Source organism: Oncorhynchus clarkii, chromosome 17 (assembly GCF_045791955.1).
Source record: "Oncorhynchus clarkii lewisi isolate Uvic-CL-2024 chromosome 17, UVic_Ocla_1.0, whole genome shotgun sequence".
Lineage (NCBI taxonomy): Eukaryota > Metazoa > Chordata > Actinopteri > Salmoniformes > Salmonidae > Oncorhynchus > Oncorhynchus clarkii.
Genome location: NC_092163.1, coordinates 81,589,969 through 81,607,857, shown reverse-complemented (window position 1 = coordinate 81,607,857; position 17,889 = coordinate 81,589,969). Strand labels below are relative to the sequence as shown.

The window sequence follows — 17,889 nt, the reverse complement described above, 5'->3', positions numbered from 1 at the left end:
CATTAATACTGTGTCTCTTACCAGTGAACCTCCGGGTGTTCATCATTAATACTGTGTCTCTTACCAGTGAACCTCCGGGTGTTCATCATTAATACTGTGTCTCTTACCAGTGAACCTCTGGGTGTTCATCATTAATACTGTGTCTCTTACCAGTGAACCTCTGGGTGTTCATCATTAATACTGTGTCTCTTACCAGTGAACCTCTGGGTGTTCATCATGAATACTGTGTCTCTTACCAGTGAACCTCTGGGTGTTCATCATTAATACTGTGTCTCTTACCAGTGAACCTCTGGGTGTTCATCATTAATACTGTGTCTCTTACCAGTGAACCTCTGGGTGTTCATCATTAATACTGTGTCTCTTACCAGTGAACCTCTGGGTGTTCATCATTAATACTGTGTCTCTTACCAGTGAACCTCTGGGTGTTCATCATGAATACTGTGTCTCTTACCAGTGAACCTCTGGGTGTTCATCATGAATACTGTGTCTCTTACCAGTGAACCTCTGGGTGTTCATCATTAATACTGTGTCTCTTACCAGTGAACCTCTGGGTGTTCATCATTAATACTGTGTCTCAGAAGTTTCTGTCCATGAGTGATGCAACCCGAAAAAACATTAAAAACAGAGTTAATGAGTACTTGAGTTCACCGATAAAGTCTGGACATGGCCTGTTCTCCCTTATGTAAGGAATTAGGCACTTTACTATGTTTACTATGTAGACTACAGTAAACATCTCATTGTCCTGATGGTTTTTGTCAAGACTGCACAGTAGCCTAATACACATATACATGTTTAAACAGTATATATTTTTTATCGAATACAGTAATATATTTGTACAACTGTAGATGATGTGTTTTGATTTTTAGAATACAGTTCTTGGTTTACTGTAGTGATGGACAGCTGGAGGCATTTTGAAAACATGTTTACAAACACTTGTTTATGACAAGTGTAGTTAGGTTGTGAACTCTGCAAACAACGTTTCCACTCTGAGAAAGAGAATGGTAAATGACTGTAATTAATATATTCATTCAATACATTGGAATTACAAAAGAAGCCATGCGCCATGATTGGCTATTAGCAGAATAATATATTTTCGCCAAGTAGGAGATCAAGGAGGAGTCCAAAGAGGAGTCCAAGGAGGAGATTAAGGAGTCCAAGAAGGAGTCCAAGAAGGAAATCAAGTAGAACGATCAAGGAGGAGTCAAAGGAGTCCAAGAAGGAGATCAAGTAGAAGTTCAAGGAGGAGTCCAAGAAGGAGTCCAAGAAGGAGATCAAGGAGGAGTCCGAGAAGGAGTCCAAGAAGGAGATCAAGGAGGAGTCCAAGAAGGAGATCAAGGAAGAGTCCAAAAAGGAGTACGAGGAGGAGTTTTTTATATTTTTATTTCACCTTTATTTAACCAGGTAGGCTAGTTGAGAACAAGTTCTCATTTGCAACTGCGACCTGGCCAAGATAAAGCGTAGCAATTCGACACATACAACAACACAGAGTTACACATGGAGTAAACAAAACATACAGTCAATAATACAGTACAACAAAAGAAAACAAACTCTATAAACAGTGAGTGCAACTGAGGTAAGTTAAGGAAATAAATAGGCCATGGTGGCGAAGTAATTACAATATAGCAATTAAACACTGGAATGGTAGATAGGCAGAAGATGAATGTGCAGGTAGAGATACTGGGGTACAAAGGAGCAAAATAAATAAATAAATACCAGTTTGGGGATGAGGTAGGTAGATAGATGGGCTGTTTACAGATAGGCTAAGTACAGGTGCAGTGATCTGTAAAATGCTCTGACAGCTGGTGCTTAAAGCTAGTGAAGGAGATGTGAGTCTCCAGCTTCAGAAATTTGTGCAATTCGTTACAGTCATGGGCAGCAGAGAACTGGAAGGAAAGACAACCAAAGGAGGAATTGGCTTTGGGGGTGACCAGTGAGATATACCTGCTGGAGCTCGTGCTACGAGTGAGTGCAGCTATGGTGACCAGTGAGCTGAGATAAGGCGGGGCTTTACCTAGCAGAGACTTGTAGATAACCTTTTAGCCAGTGGGTTTGGCGACGAGTATGAAGCGAAGGCCAACCAACGAGAGCGTACAGGTCGCAATGGTGGGTAGTGTATGGGGCTTTGGTGACAAAACGGATGGCACTGTGATAGACTGCATCCAATTTGTTGAGTAGGGTATTGGAGGCTATTTTGTAAATGACATCGCCAAAGTCGAGGATTGGTAGGATGGTCAGTTTTACAAGGGTATGTTTGGCAGCATGAGTGAAGGATGCTTTGTTGCGAAATAGGAAGCCAATTCTAGATTTAATTTTGGATTGGAGATGTTTGATATGGGTCTGGAAGGAGAGTTTACAGTCTAACCAGACACCTAAGTATTTGTAGTTGTCCACGTATTCTAAGTCAGAGCCGTCCAGAGTAGTGATGCTGGACAGGCGAGCAGGTGCAGGTAGAGATTGATTGAAAAGCATGCATTTAGTTTTACTTGTATTTAAGAGCAATTGGAGGCCATGGAAGGAGAGTTGTATGGCATTGAAGCTCGTCTGGAGGTTAGTTAACACAGTGTCCAAGGAAGGGCCAGAAGTATACAGAATGGTGTCGTCTGCGTAGAGGTGGATCAGAGACTCACCAGCAGCAAGAGCGACCTCATTGATGTATCCAGAGAAGAGAGTCGGTCCAAGAATTGAACCCTGTGGCACTCCCATAGAGGTCCGGACAGCACACTGAACTCTATCAGAGAAGTAGTTGGTGAACCAGGCGAGGCAATCATTTGAGAAACCAAGGCTGTTGAGTCTGCCGATGAGGATGTGGTGATTGACAGAGTCGAAAGCCTTGGCCAGATCAATGAATACGGCTGCACAGTAATGTTTCTTATCGATGGCGGTTAAGATATCGTTTAGGACCTTGAGCGTGGCTGAGGTGCACCCATGACCAGCTCTGAAACCAGATTGCATAGCAGAGAAGGTATGGTGAGATTCTTTCGAAGACCTTAGAAAGGCATGGTAGGATAGATATAGGTCTGTAGCAGTTTGGGTCAAGAGTGTCCCCCCCTTTGAAGAGGGGGGTGACCGCAGCTGCTTTCCAATCTTTGGGAATCTCAGACGACACGAAAGAGAGGTTGAACAGGCTAGTAATAGGGGTGGCAACAATTTCGGCAGATAATTTTAGAAAGAAAGGGTCCAGATTGTCTAGCCCGGCTGATTTGTAGGGGTCCAGATTTTGCAGCTCTTTCAGAACATCAGCTGAACGGATTTGGGAGAAGGAGAAATGGGGAAGGCTTAGGCGAGTTGCTGTGGGAGGTGCAGTGCTGTTGACCGGGGTAGGAGTAGCCAGGTGGAAAGCATGGCAAGCCGTAGAAAAATGCTTATTGAAATTCTCAGTTATGGTGGATTTATCAGTGGTGACAGTGTTTCCTATCTTCAGTGCAGTGGGCAGCTGGGAGGAGGTGTTCTTATTCTCCACTTTACAGTGTCCCAGAACTTTTTTGAGTAAGTGTTGCAGGAAGCAAATTTCTGCTTGAAAAAGCTAGCCTTGGCTTTTCTAACTGCCTGTGTATAATGGTTTCTAGCTTCCCTGAACAGCTGCATATCACGGGGGCTGTTCGATGCTAATGCAGAACGCCATAGGATGTTTTTGTGTTGGTTAAGGGCAGTCAGGTCTGGGGAGAACCAAGGGCTATATCTGTTCCTGGTTCTAAATTTCTTGAATGGGGCATGCTTATTTAAGATGGTTAGGAAGGCATTTAAAAAAAATATCCAGGCATCCTCTACTGACGGGATGAGATCAATATCCTTGAACCAATATACCATGAAGGAGACCGAGGAGATCAAGGAGAAGTCCAAGAAGGAGAACAAGAAGGAGATCAAGTCGGAGATCAAGGAGGAGTCCAAGGAGGAGTCCAAGAAAGATATCAAGTAGAAGATCAAGTAGGAGAACAAAGGAGGAGTCCAAGAAGGAGAACATGGAGGAGTCCAAGTACGAGTCCAAGAAGGAGTCCAAGAAGGAGACCAAGGAGGAGTCCAAGAAAGATATCAAGTAGAAGACCAAGAAGGAGGGTAGGAAAGGAGGCTAGGAGGAGCATTGTATTTAAAGACAAAGTAGCCTAATAAACATATGCATTTAGATTTATAATAAAAATAATATAAACCTCAATAACATATTTCTACCACGGTAGATGCAGTGTTTTTGGTCATTATTAAAAACAGTCAAATACATTTGTGAATTCAAACGCTTTAGCCGACATGTTGCAGTTTATTCATTGTTTAATTATTATTGTGATAATTGCGTTGTTTAATCTATAACCTGTTACTTCATATGCCTTGACACCGTGATGTATAGGCCTAAAGGCCGAGACAATAAGAAGACACAGTGGCAGAATAAATTCAACCACACCTTTTGTTTTATCACAAAACTGGATAGCAACCTCTGTCCAGTGAAGTCCACAAATCATATTGAATGTACAGTAACCTACAGCACGGTCAAGCACGTTAATGTTCCCCCATATCTTCGGACCACTTATCACCACTATTGATTTAGAACCACAGAGAGTTAACCGCAAGTCACAAATAAAACAGGAGCTGCCTCCACTGTTCCAGCACTATTTCAACTTCCACATTTCAACATCATCAAATCACTTCTGCTTAGTTTAATACAGTGACAACTAAAAGATACCAAAAACAATTTAGTCCAATCAACGTAAGCTGGGTTCGTGCAGAACATGTTGACTCACCCTACTTGCAGAGAAACGCCAATGCCATCCTCCTCTCATGTTGACGAAACAGTCTATCTTCCACTCATGGGCACCGTTAGCTAGTTAACATTAGCCTTCTACATCTAGCTACATATTGAACTTCCATCCTCTCAGACCAGAGACACAACAATGTAGGAATTTTATAATCTTGCCATTATAATCATTGACCAGTATGGAGAATTAAGTAAAAGCACAAGTCCAAATCCCTATCTCCATCCATGGCTAATTTAGGGAAAGGCTGGCTAGCTAGCCACCGGGGAACGACAGCACAACGAGATGCAACAGTTTTTGTTGACGTCCATGACGTTGGCTCTCAATGGGATTTGATAGGAGTGACGTCAAATCCAAGCTGGTTTCCTCTTGACACTTTGTTTTGGTGCGCCAGGACCATTCACAGTTGAGCTCGCTCAGTTTAGCTCGACGCTGATTGGCACATTTTTTATGTATTTTTTTTTGTCAAGGGAGGCCCGATGCTCTCTGATAGGCACAAAGACAATATTTAGCAATGGGATTTTTTTCTTCTTCTCCCGGGACAATTGACCAGCGGCAATTTTACTTATCAGCTTTTCAACAACAACAACAACAACAACAACAACAACAACAACAAACTGACAAAAGCCGCTAACGGAAACCCTGACACACACATTCTGGGCTAACGCTGAGGATACGATGGATGTCTATGAATAACATAGCACAGGAAGGAGGGAGGACATTAAAATGGCAGCCTGGTGGAGATAGAAGTTGATTTATCCTCTGTTGTTCTGCTACGATGGCGTTCATACTTTCTGTCTGAATTGCCCATTGGTAATGGATGGAGTGCAGAGACCAGACTACTGGGTCTATTTATCAATGGGAGTAAATATAGGTAGAATGGGTCTATGTATCTTTGAGAGTAAATATAGGTAGAATGGGTCTATTTATCTTTGAGAGTAAATATAGGTAGAATGGGTCTATTTTTATTCTTAACAATGAGAGTAAATATAGGTAGAATTGGTCTATTTATCTTTGAGAGTAAATATAGGTGGAATGGGTCTATTTGTATTGTTAACAATGAGAGTAAATATAGATAGAATGGCTCTATTTATCAATGAGAGTAAATATAGGTAGAATGGGTCTATTTACATTGTTAACAATGAGAGTAAATATAGGTAGAATGGGTCTATTTACATTGTTAACAATGAGAGTAAATATAGGTAGAATGGCTCTATTTATATTGTTAACAATGAGAGTAAATATAGGTAGAATGGCTCTATTTATCTTTGAGAGTAAATATAGGTAGAATGGGTCTATTTATGTTGTTAACAATGAGAGTAAATATAGGTAGAATGGCTCTATTTATCAATGAGAGTAAATATAGGTAGAATGGGTCAATTTATATTGTTAACAATGAGAGTAAATATAGGTAGAATGGGTCTATTTATATTGTTAACAATGAGAGTGGGGAAGAGGAGGTGCAGGGAGCTAGCTGGCTGCTGGGAGGTTGTATTGAGGGTATACTGTCTGTGGGGAGGAGGAGGTGCAGGGAGCTAGCTGGCTGCTGGGAGGTTGTATTGAGGGTATACTGTCTGTGGGGAGGAGGAGGTGCAGGGAGCTAGCTGGCTGCTGGGAGGTTATAATGAGGGACACTGTCTGTGGGGTGGAGGAGGTGGTGCAGGGGGCTGGCTGGCTGCTGGGAGGTTATAATGAGGGACACTGTCTGTGGGGAGGAGGAGGAGGTGCAGGGGGCTGGCTGGCTGCTGGGAGGTTGTATTGAGGGATACTGTCTGTGGGGTGGAGGAGGTGCAGGGGGCTGGCTGGCTGCTGGGAGGTTGTAATTAGAGATACTGTCTGTGGGGTGGAGGAAGAGGTGCAGGGGGCTGGCTGGCTGCTGGGAGGTTGTAATTAGAGATACTGTCTGTGGGGTGGAGGAAGAGGTGCAGGGGGCTGGCTGCTGGGAGGTTGTAATTAGAGATACTGTCTGTGGGGTGGAGGAGGTGCAGGGGGCTGGCTGCTGGGAGGTTGTAATTAGAGATACTGTCTGTGGGGTGGAGGAGGTGCAGGGGGCTGGCTGGCTGCTGGGAGGTTGTAATTAGAGATACTGTCTGTGGGGTGGAGGAAGAGGTGCAGGGGGCTGGCTGCTGGGAGGTTGTAATTAGAGATACTGTCTGTGGGGTGGAGGAGGTGCAGGGGGCTGGCTGCTGGGAGGTTGTAATTAGAGATACTGTCTGTGGGGTGGAGGAGGTGCAGGGGGCTGGCTGGCTGCTGGGAGGTTGTAATTAGAGATACTGTCTGTGGGGTGGAGGAAGAGGTGCAGGGGGCTGGCTGCTGGGAGGTTGTAATTAGAGATACTGTCTGTGGGGTGGAGGAAGAGGTGCAGGGGGCTGGCTGCTGGGAGGTTGTAATTAGAGATACTGTCTGTGGGGTGGAGGAGGTGCAGGGGGCTGGCTGCTGGGAGGTTGTAATTAGAGATACTGTCTGTGGGGTGGAGGAGGTGCAGGGGGCTGGCTGCTGGGAGGTTGTAATTAGAGATACTGTCTGTGGGGTGGAGGAGGTGCAGGGGGCTGGCTGGCTGCTGGGAGGTTGTAATTAGAGATACTGTCTGTGGGGTGGAGGAGGTGCAGGGGGCTGGCTGCTGGGAGGTTGTAATTAGAGATACTGTCTGTGGGGTGGAGGAGGAGGTCTTTATTTAGTTGTTGAACGCTATAGTGATGTATCATTTGTTGATTGTCCTCAGCAGTTCTGTGTTGACTAGCAAACCACTTTATCATGATCATTCTGCCAAGGAAAAAAAATAGACACATTCTACCTATATTTACTCTCATTGTTAACAATGTAAATAGAGCCATTCTACCTATATTTACTCTCATTGATAAATAGAGCCATTCTAGCTATATTTACTCAAATTGTTAAATAGAGCCATTCTACCTATATTTACTCTCATTGTTAACAATGTAAATAGAGCCATTCTACCTATATTTACTCTCATTGTTAACAATGTAAATAGAGCCATTCTACCTATATTTACTCTCATTGATAAATAGACCCATTCTACCTATATTTACTCTCATTGATAAATAGACCCATTCTACCTATATTTACTCTCATTGATAAATAGAGCCATTCTAGCTATATTTACTCAAATTGTTAAATAGAGCCATTCTACCTACATTTACTCTCATTGATAAATAGAGCCATTCTACCTATATTTACTCTCATTGATAAATAGAGCCATTCTACCTATATTTACTCTCATTGATAAATAGAGCCATTCTACCTATATTTACTCTCATTGATAAATAGAGCCATTCTACCTATATTTACTCTCATTGATAAATAGAGCCATTCTACCTATATTTACTCTCATTGATAAATAGAGCCATTCTACCTATATTTACTCTCATTGATAAATAGAGCCATTCTAGCTATATTTACTCAAATTGTTAAATAGAGCCATTCTACCTATATTTACTCTCATTGTTAACAATGTAAATAGAGCCATTCTACCTATATTTACTCTCATTGTTAACAATGTAAATAGAGCCATTCTACCTATATTTACTCTCATTGATAAATAGACCCATTCTACCTATATTTACTCTCATTGATAAATAGACCCATTCTACCTATATTTACTCTCATTGATAAATAGAGCCATTCTAGCTATATTTACTCAAATTGTTAAATAGAGCCATTCTACCTACATTTACTCTCATTGATAAATAGACCCATTCTACCTATATTTACTCTCATTGATAAATAGACCCATTCTACCTATATTTACTCTCATTGATAAATAGAGCCATTCTACCTATATTTACTCTCATTGATAAATAGACCCATTCTACCTATATTTACTCTCATTGATAAATAGAGCCATTCTACCTATATTTACTCTCATTGATAAATAGAGCCATTCTACCTATATTTACTCTCATTGATAAATAGAGCCATTCTACCTATATTTACTCTCATTGATAAATAGAGCCATTCTACCTATATTTACTCTCATTGATAAATAGACCCATTCTACCTATATTTACTCTCATTGTTAACAATATAAATTGACCCATTCTACCTATTTACTCTCATTGTTAAATAGAGCCATTCTACCTATATTTACTCTCATTGTAAATGCTGTTTAATGTGACGATGTGCCAACGCAGAGTTCCTTTTTTTTTTTTTGCATTTTTAAGTAGCTTATTCACTTTTAAATGTTTATTCTTTCCTCCTAAGTATTCCCTCTTTTCGTTTAGTTCTCGTCGGTCGTAGATACATTGAGTTAATCGGTTGTGCAATTTCTTAATTTCCTCCAATCACTGTGATGCTAGCCGGAGTATTTCATTTTTCATACCCAATCACGCGGAGCCAGTCAGCCAGTAACACACCATCAGCATCCATCTCTAACACAGCCCTTTACCGTCCAGGCCCTGGCTCTGGCGACGTCACACACGATTATATACACTAGTTGGATCAGGAAAACAAGAATGTTTCTTTACGAATAAGAGAGATGTGAAAAATTAAGCGTTAATTGAAAATATCAGTGTTGAAAATGAATCCAGCACAGAATGTATTAAAGAGGCAATAGAATACACATATATATATATATACTCCATCTGGTTTCATGGCTGTAGTCTTTATCTTTACCAGGCCACTGAGCTAAAGAGGTTTTCTACTGGAGACCAGAGAATAGAAGATGGAGAGGAGAGAGGGAGAGGAGTGGAAAGAGGGAGGAGACAGAAGAGGAAAGAGGGACCGGAGAGGAGAGAGGAGACAGGAGGGAGAGGAGAGGAGACAGAAGAGGAAAGAGGGAGAGGAGAGAAGACAGGAGGGAGAGGAGAGAGGGACAGGAGAGGAAGAGGAGAAGAAAAAGTGAGGAGTCAGGAGGGGGAGGAGAGGAGAGAGGGGGAGACAGGAGGGGGAGGAAAGGAGAGAGGGGGAGACAGGAGGGAGAGGAGAGAGGGAGAGGAGAATAAAAGGGGAGGAGACAGGAGGGAGAGGAGAGGATAGAGGGAGGAGACAGAAGAGGAAAGAGGGACAGGAGAGGAGAGAGGGAGAGGAGACAAGAGGGAGAGGATAGAGGGAGAGGAGAGGAGAGGAAAAGAGAGGAGAGGAGAGGAGGAGAAGAGAGGAGAGGAGAGGAAAAGAGAGGAGAGGAGAGGAGAAGAGAGGAGAGGTGGGGAGAGGAGAGGAGAGGAGAGAGGGGAGAGTAAGAAACCTAGAGAGAAGGAGACTGAGATGACTGAGGCACTTAGCTCCAAACCTGAAAGGACGGGAGGAGAGTCTCTGTCTCACTCAACACAGCTCAAATGGTCAATAACCATCTCTCCTCACACACAAACTGTGGCTCAAATTCAAGTCCCGCTGAGACTGTTCAGCCAGCCATGGAACCATCTCACTGGGTTGACAAATGTGTGATCTCGATTGTGTCTCTCTCTTTTAGAAGTAGCAGACAACAATCTACTTTTTAGTGGGCCGTGTGTTGTGTTCATGTCTTTACCTCTGTTTGTTTGAGAGGAGGCCAGAGCAGGCCAGGCACTACTGTAAAGCATCCAATAATGTGTGGGTTTAGTACATGTGGGTTTAGTAAATGTGGGTCTAGTGAATGTGGGTTTGGTAAATGTGGGTTTGGTAAATGTGGGTTTGGTAAATGTGGGTTTAGTAAATGTGGGTTTAGTAAATGTATGTCTAGTAAATGTGGGTTTAGTAAATGTGGGTTTAGTAAATGTTGGTTTTGTAAATGTATGTCTAGTAAATGTGGGTTTAGTAAATGTGGGTTTAGTAAATGTTGGTTTTGTAAATGTATGTCTAGTAAATGTGGTTCTAGTAAATGTGGGTTTAATAAATGTGGTTCTAGTAAATGTGGGTTTAGTAAATGTGGGTTTAGTAAATGTTGGTTTAGTAAATGTTGGTTTAGTAAATGTGGGTTTAGTAAATGTGGGTTTAGTAAATCTGGGTTTAGTAAATGCTACACTACTTGTACTTTCCTTCTTTCCTGTTCTCACCCAGACACTGAAACACACACACACACAGTATGGAGCATCATAACCTCTGCTTCAAGTATGGCGACAACATGAGACAGAAACAGTTAGTTAGGCTATTCTTCCTTCTAGCCAATCCCCAGCACTCCCATCGCCTCTCATTCTTATCCAGAGTAACGTGTATGTGTGTGTGTGTGTTTTGTGTGTGTGTATGCACTTAAGTACGTGTGTGTGCGGCATAATTGCATGTGTGTGTGTGTGTTGGGTGTCATTGTGGGACAGTATATTGACCTGGGTGGTCATTATCTTGTGTGGCAGTATATTGATATCTTGTGTGGCAGTATATTGACCTGGGTGGTCATTATCTTGTGTGGCAGTATATTGTCCTGGGTGGTCATTATCTTGTGTGACAGTATATTGATATCTTGTGTGGCAGTATATTGACCTGGGTGGTCATTATCTTGTGTGGCAGTATATTGTCCTGGGTGGTCATTATCTTGTGTGGCAGTATATTGTCCTGGGTGGTCATTATCTTGTGTGGCAATATATTGACCTGGGTGGTCATTATCTTGTGTGGCAGTATATTGACCTGGGTGGTCATTATCTTGTGTGGCAGTATATTGACCTGGGTGGTCATTATCTTGTGTGGAAATATATTGACCTGGGTGGTCATTATCTTGTGTGACAGTATATTGACCTGGGCGGTCATTATCTTGTGTGACAGTATATTGACCTGGGTGGTCATTATCTTGTGGGACAGTATATTGACCTGGGTGGTCATTATCTTGTGAGACAGTATATTGACCTGGGTGGTGATTATCTTGTGTGGCAGTATATTGACCTGGGTGGTCATTATCTTGTGTGGCAGTATATTGACCTGGGTGGTCATTATCTTGTGTGGCAGTATATTGACCTGGGTGGTCATTATCTTGTGTGGCAGTATATTGACCTGGGTGGTCATTATCTTGTGTGGCAGTTTATTGACCTGGGTGGTCATTATCTTGTGTGGCAGTATATTGACCTGGGTGGTCATTATCTTGTGTGGCAGTATATTATCCTGGGTGGTCATTATCTTGTGTGGCAGTATATTGACCTGGGTGGTCATTATCTTGTGTGGCAGTATATTGACCTGGGTGGTCATTATCTTGTGTGGCAGTATATTGACCTGGGTGGTCATTATCTTGTGTGACAGTATATTGACCTGGGTGGTCATTATCTTGTGTGGCAGTATATTGACCTGGGTGGTCATTATCTTGTGTGGCAGTATATTGACCTGGGTGGTCATTATCTTGTGTGACAGTATATTGACCTGGGTGGTCATTATCTTGTGTGACAGTATATTGACCTGGGTGGTCATTATCTTGTGTGGCAGTATATTGACCTGGGTGGTCATTATCTTGTGTGACAGTATATTGACCTGGGTGGTCATTATCGTGTGTGACAGTATATTGACCTGGGTGATCATTATCGTGTGTGGCAGTATATTGACCTGGGTGGTCATTATCTTGTGTGGCAGTATATAGACCTGGGTGGTCATTATCTTGTGTGGCAGTATATTGACCTGGGTGGTCATTATCTTGTGTGGCAGTATATTGACCTGGGTGGTCATTATCTTGTGTGGCAGTATATTGACCTGGGTGGTCATTATCTTGTGTGGCAGTATATTGTCCTGGGTGTTTGTTTTTTTTACCCCTTTTTCTCCCCAATTTCGTGGTATCCAATTGTTGTATTATCTACTATCTTATCTCATCGCTACAGGGCTCGTAAGGGCTCGGGAGAGACAAAGGTTGAAAGTCATGCATCCTCCAATACACAACCCAACCAAGCCGCACTGCTTCTTAACACAGCGCTCATCCAACCCGGAAGCCAGCCGCACCAATGTGTCGGAGGAAGCACCGTGCACCTGGCAACCTTGGTTAGCGCGCACTGCGCCCGGCCCGCCACAGGAGTCGCTGGTGCGCGATGAGACAAAGACATCCCTACCGACCAAGCCCTCCCTAACCCGGACGACGCTAGGCCAATTGTGCGTCGCCCCATGGACCTCCCGGTCACGGCCGGTTACGACAGAGCCTGGGCGCGAACCCAGAGTTTCTGATGACACAGCTGGCGCTGCAGTACAGCGCCCTTAACCACTGTGCCACCCGGGCAGGCCATGGGTGGTCATTATCTTGTGTGGCAGTATATTGACCTGGGTGGTTGTAGGTTATTAAATGATATCAAACTCAACCGTTTATATTTTCCAGTGATGAAGACATGGATGTCTCATGGTATGGTGGGGTAAGCAAAATGGGTCAACTTTGAGCACCTCTTATCTCCTGAATATTTTGGCATTCAGGTCCAAAATGTCACTTTGACTACTTGGAAAGTTTTGTTCAAATCAAAAATGGGTGTGGTCAAAAAGGGATTGAAATCAAATGTAAATTACCCTGTTATCAGCAGTAGAAATCATACAGTCCGTCTCGCATCTCAAAAAGACAACCAGCTGACCCTTCTCTGTTTCCGTCTTCGCTAGCATATCATATTATATCTCGTAAAGACTTGAGTATACACACAAGACAACACACACACTCACCCCTAATCTTTGGCCACAGACACATTACAATAACAAGGCAGAAGACATTTACCTCTGCGGTCCAAGAAGCTTTATTAACTAATATGAATTTATTAAGTAAGATTTATTAACTGATTGAAAAAGAAAGGATGCAAGTAAGAGAAAGAGAGAGAGAGAGAAAGTAGGGAGAGAGAGGAAGTAGGGAGAGAGAGGAAGTAGGGAGGGGGAGAAGGGTGTTGGGGTACGTGGTGATAGAGGAAGTAAATAATTCCAGTTGGAAAACAACAAGCTGTCTGTTTTGGAAAGTCCTTTTCAATCTAGCGACACACTTACCATAACTTTAGTTAGTTGGCACTTTGTCGCTCAATATTCTGTATTTTTCAGTTGTTGTGTAGCAACCAACGTGGCTGAACGTCAATAAGAAACATGTTCAACAGCAACAATCCCCTCTATCTCCTCTCATCGTAATCACAGCAGGTCTGCTGTTCAACCGTTCTGCACACGTACTGTGTTTTCTCTTTATACTTTTCTTTGGTGTTCAACAGGGTTACAGGGTTAGGGTTAGGGTTAGGGTTAGGGTTAGGGTTAGGGTTACAGGGTTAGGGTTAGGGTTAGGGTTAGGGTTAGGGTTAGGGTTAGTGTTAGGGTTAGGGTTAGGGTTACAGGGTTAGGGTTAGGGTTAGGGTTAGGGTTAGGGGTTAGGGTTAGGGTTAGGGTTAGGGTTAGGGGTTAGGGTTAGGGTTAGGGTTAGGGTTAGGGTTAGGGTTAGGGGTTAGGGTTAGGGGTTAGGGTTAGGGTTAGGGTTAGGGGTTAGGGTTAGGGGTTAGGGTTAGGGTTAGGGTTAGGGTTAGGGGTTAGGGTTAGGGTTACAGTGGGGGTTTCAAATTACATTTTCTCTATCCTACTTTCTTCTATAAAGTGTAAACTTTATAGATCTGATTCTGATAATAATCTGACTTGCTATAAAAAAATAAATAAAAATCAAGATGTACAATTATGGCTGATTGATTTTATGTTTCTAGACAAAGCATCCATAACAGTAGATATGCTTTATTAAAGGGTACAAGCCGTGCTAAGAGGGACAGCTCTATCCTGTTTTGTTTTGTTATAGATATTCCCTCTGTGTTGGGTTACAAAATTCAGGTAACATTCCATGAATTCCCTGATTTTTTTTCCAGAAATCCTGGTTGGAGAATTCCCTGATTTCCTGCGTATTCCCCCTCGTAATTCCAGGAATCTTCAAATCTGGATTTCTGAAAAACCACGGCACTTTGGGAAAGACACCCTAACCTAGTGTCTCTGTTTCTCACTCAGTATGCAGGCTCCATGCAGCTTTACTCTTCTGAAAAGGCAGTCCAGTCAAACCTGTCTGGGCCAGTTGAGTTTATGCTGGGTTTTCATTTCTCTGCTCTCTTTCACTGTCTTGCTTTCTGTCTCCCTGCCTCTCTTCCTGTCTCTATTTCTGTCTCTCTGCCTTTCTCCCTACTCCCTCTCTTTATCTCTGCTGCCTTACCGCTACAATGAGAGGCAGTGTCTAACTCCCTGCCTGGTGGGTAGCCAAACAAACCTTCTCTGGGGTGGGGTGTAGTAGAGGAGGAAGGTGTTGGGTAGAGGGAAGGTACAGTAGAAGATGGCTGTCTGTCTGGTGTTATGGCACAATGGGTGAGTCAGAAGACTGAGGTGATGGGGTGCCTCGAAACTAAAAACCGCCCTTAGCCAGCCGTGCTACACCTCTTTGATGGGCTCCAGAAACACCACATGCTTGTTGTTACTGACCTTGCGGCCTGGGCCCTCTGTGGTGCTGGGTGGGGGGGAGGTCAGGATCGAGGACTGGTCGTTGGCGGGGCTGGGGGTACCCGGCGGCAGGGGGTGCTTGCAGCACCAGCAGCGGCAGGGGGTCAGGTAGAGGTACATGAGGACCAGGACGAGGGTCGTCACGCACCCTATGAGGGTCGTAAACCCCGTGTTGAAGGGCTCTGCCTCGTCGTGCCGCATCAACACCGTCACGTTGACCTCCCATGACTCGTTCTTCTTGACTGCGTCGAAGACCTTGCACCAGTACACGCCGGAGTCCTCAGCCTGCGCTGATACGATCTCCAGGCTGCCGTTGGCGTGCATGCGGAGAGTGCCGTTGTTCTCCGGCGGAGCACCGGCTCCATGGTGAGGTGACACCCACAGGTAGGTCAGGTGCTGTCCTCTGAGCGTGGTGTGACAGTCCAGAACCACGCCATCTCCTTCGTACACCAGCAGGCTGCCCTCAGGCTCCCTGACAGCTCCAGCCACCGCCGAACTGCAGTTTAAGTTCAGTTCAAAGAAGCGTCTGTGCTGGAAAAACTTAACGGAGGCCTTGCGTTCCCCGTACACCAGGCAGGTGTATTCCTCACGAAAATCCCTGACGGAGGTGAATCCCTTCTGTTCCCAGCGCCGGAACATATTGTACATTTCGCACTCGCAGATCAGGGTGTTGTTGTGGAGGAAGAGTCCGCTCTGCAAGGCAGCCGGCAAGGTCTCGATGTCCACCAGGGGGAGTTTGGACATGCTGTTGGAGGACAGGTCCATGGTGGCCAGGAAGGGGTGGCTGTCCTCCTGGATGGAGAAGAATGGGAAGTCCGTGAGGTGGTTGTGGCTGACGTAGGCCTTGCGCAGGTTGCCGAGCGCCGCAAGGGCCTTGCTCTCCACCCGAACGATGCGGTTGTTGAAGAGCAGCAGCTCCTCCAATCCTGTCAGCTCCAGAAAGTAGTGCACCTCCACTTTGTCTAGCTGATTGGATGACAGGTCCAGTTGCCGTAGCGATCTGCTGTTCCGGAAGGTTCCGGCCTCGAGGCATTTCAGCCGGTTGTGAGCCAGGCGGAGGGACTCCAGACGGGGCAGCGCGGCAAAGCTTCCCTCCTTCAACTCAGTCAGGTGGTTGTGGTTGAGGTCTAGGGTGGTGATGTACGCATGCAGTTCAGAGGGCAGCGCCTTCAGACCCTGGTCGGCGCAGCTGAGGATGTCGGAGCAACACAGGCATCCCTTGGGACAGCTGCTGACCTCAGCCTCAGCCTCACTAGCCCCAACCTCAGCCCCATCCTCGGCCTCACTAGTCCCGACCCCAGCCAAACAAGCTCCGAATCTGGCCTCAGCCCCAAGTCCGGCCTCAGCCCCAGGTCCGGCCTCAGCCCCAGGTCCGGCCTCAGCCCCAGGTCCGGACTCAACCCCGACCTCAGTCACAGTCTCAGCCCCAACCCCAGCCCTGACTTCAGCCTTAGCCCTGATCCAAGCACCGACCCCAGAATCAGCCCTGACCTCAGTCCCAACCCCAGCCTCAGTCACAGCCTCAGCCCCAACCCCAGCCTCAGCCTTAGCCCTGACCCCAGCCTCAGTCACAGCCACAGCCACAGCCCCAACCTCAGCCTTACCCCTGACCCCAGCCTTACCCCTGACCCCAGCCTCACCCCTGACCCCAGCCTCATCCCCGACCTTGGCCTCAGCCCCAACTCCAGCATCAACCCAGACCCCAACCCCAACCCCGGCCTCTGCTCCGACCCCAGCATCAGCCCCTATCTCGGCCTCAGCCCAGACCTCATCCTCAGCCCAGACCTCAGCCTCAGTTACCTGCTGTTGCAGCAGCAACACTAGGAGGAGAGGGTTCAACACCAGCACCAGAGGGGCAGCTACACCCTGAGACCAGAACATGGCGCCGATGGGACGGGAGAGTGACCAGAGTGTCACCAGGCGTGGAATCTGTACGTCCGTCCGTGGGGCTTGGTTTGGTGCACGGTCTCTGTTTTGGTGAGAGTAAAGTCTCTCTATGTCTCAATAGGAGTTTGGTTAGTGCTTTCTCTCTCTCTCTCTGTCTCTCTCTGTCTTCCTCTCTGTTTCCAAATGGGAGTGGAGTTGGGAGTTGTTGTACTGTTTCTGTCTCAACAGGAGCTTGGATTGGTTGGGGAATATAGCAGCTACAGCCGTAGATTGACAACTGCCAGAACGGCCTGCCTTTCCACTTGGCCGGAAAAACAGAGAGGAGAAAATAACTAGTTCAATAGCCCCAAAGGTCACTCAGTCCCTGCCCTGGTTGGGTTTGGGCCTCAAAGGTCACTCAGTCCCTGCCCTGGTTGGGTTTGGGCCTCAAATGTCACTCAGTCCCTGCCCTGGTTGGGTTTGGGCCTCAAAGGTCACTCAGTCCCTGCCCTGGTTGGGTTTGGGCCTCAAAGGTCACTCAGTCCCTGCCCTGGTTGGGTTTGGGCCTCAAAGGTCACTCAGTCCCTGCCCTGGTTGGGTTTGGTCCTCAAAGGTCACTCAGTCCCTGCCCTGGTTGGGTTTGGGCCTCAAAGGTCACTCAGTCCCTGCCCTGGTTGGGTTTGGGCCTCAAAAGTCACTCAGTCCCTGCCCTGGTTGGGTTTGGGCCTCAAAGGTCACTCAGTCCCTGCCCTGGTTGGGGTTGGGCCTCAAAGGTCACTCAGTCCCTGCCCTGGTTGGGTTTGGGCCTCAAAGGTCACTCAGTCCCTGCCCTGGTTGGGTTTGGGCCTCAAAAGTCACTCAGTCCCTGCCCTGGTTGGGTTTGATCCCTGACGAAAAGCCCATGATCATTATTTGGCTCTGGGGATGTACTGTACATCTGCATCACAGCTCAGTGATAGCTGAAAGTGGATTA

General features: G+C 45.6%; 1 protein-coding gene across 1 annotated transcript in view; it reads right to left on the bottom strand.

Moving 5' to 3' along the window:
- LOC139369951 (amphoterin-induced protein 3-like) overlaps positions 1–17,245 on the bottom strand; it is a 39,000-nt gene extending 21,755 nt beyond the window's left edge. Inside the window, exons 1-3 of the mRNA XM_071109234.1 lie at positions 16,851–17,245; positions 16,662–16,703; positions 15,033–16,313 (exon numbers count right to left, since the gene is read on the bottom strand). Coding sequence (XP_070965335.1) covers positions 15,033–16,313; positions 16,662–16,703; positions 16,851–16,931 — 1,404 coding nt within the window. The 5' untranslated portion in view covers positions 16,932–17,245. The remainder of the gene's footprint in view (positions 1–15,032; positions 16,314–16,661; positions 16,704–16,850) is intronic.
- Between the last annotated feature and the right edge of the window lie 644 nt (positions 17,246–17,889).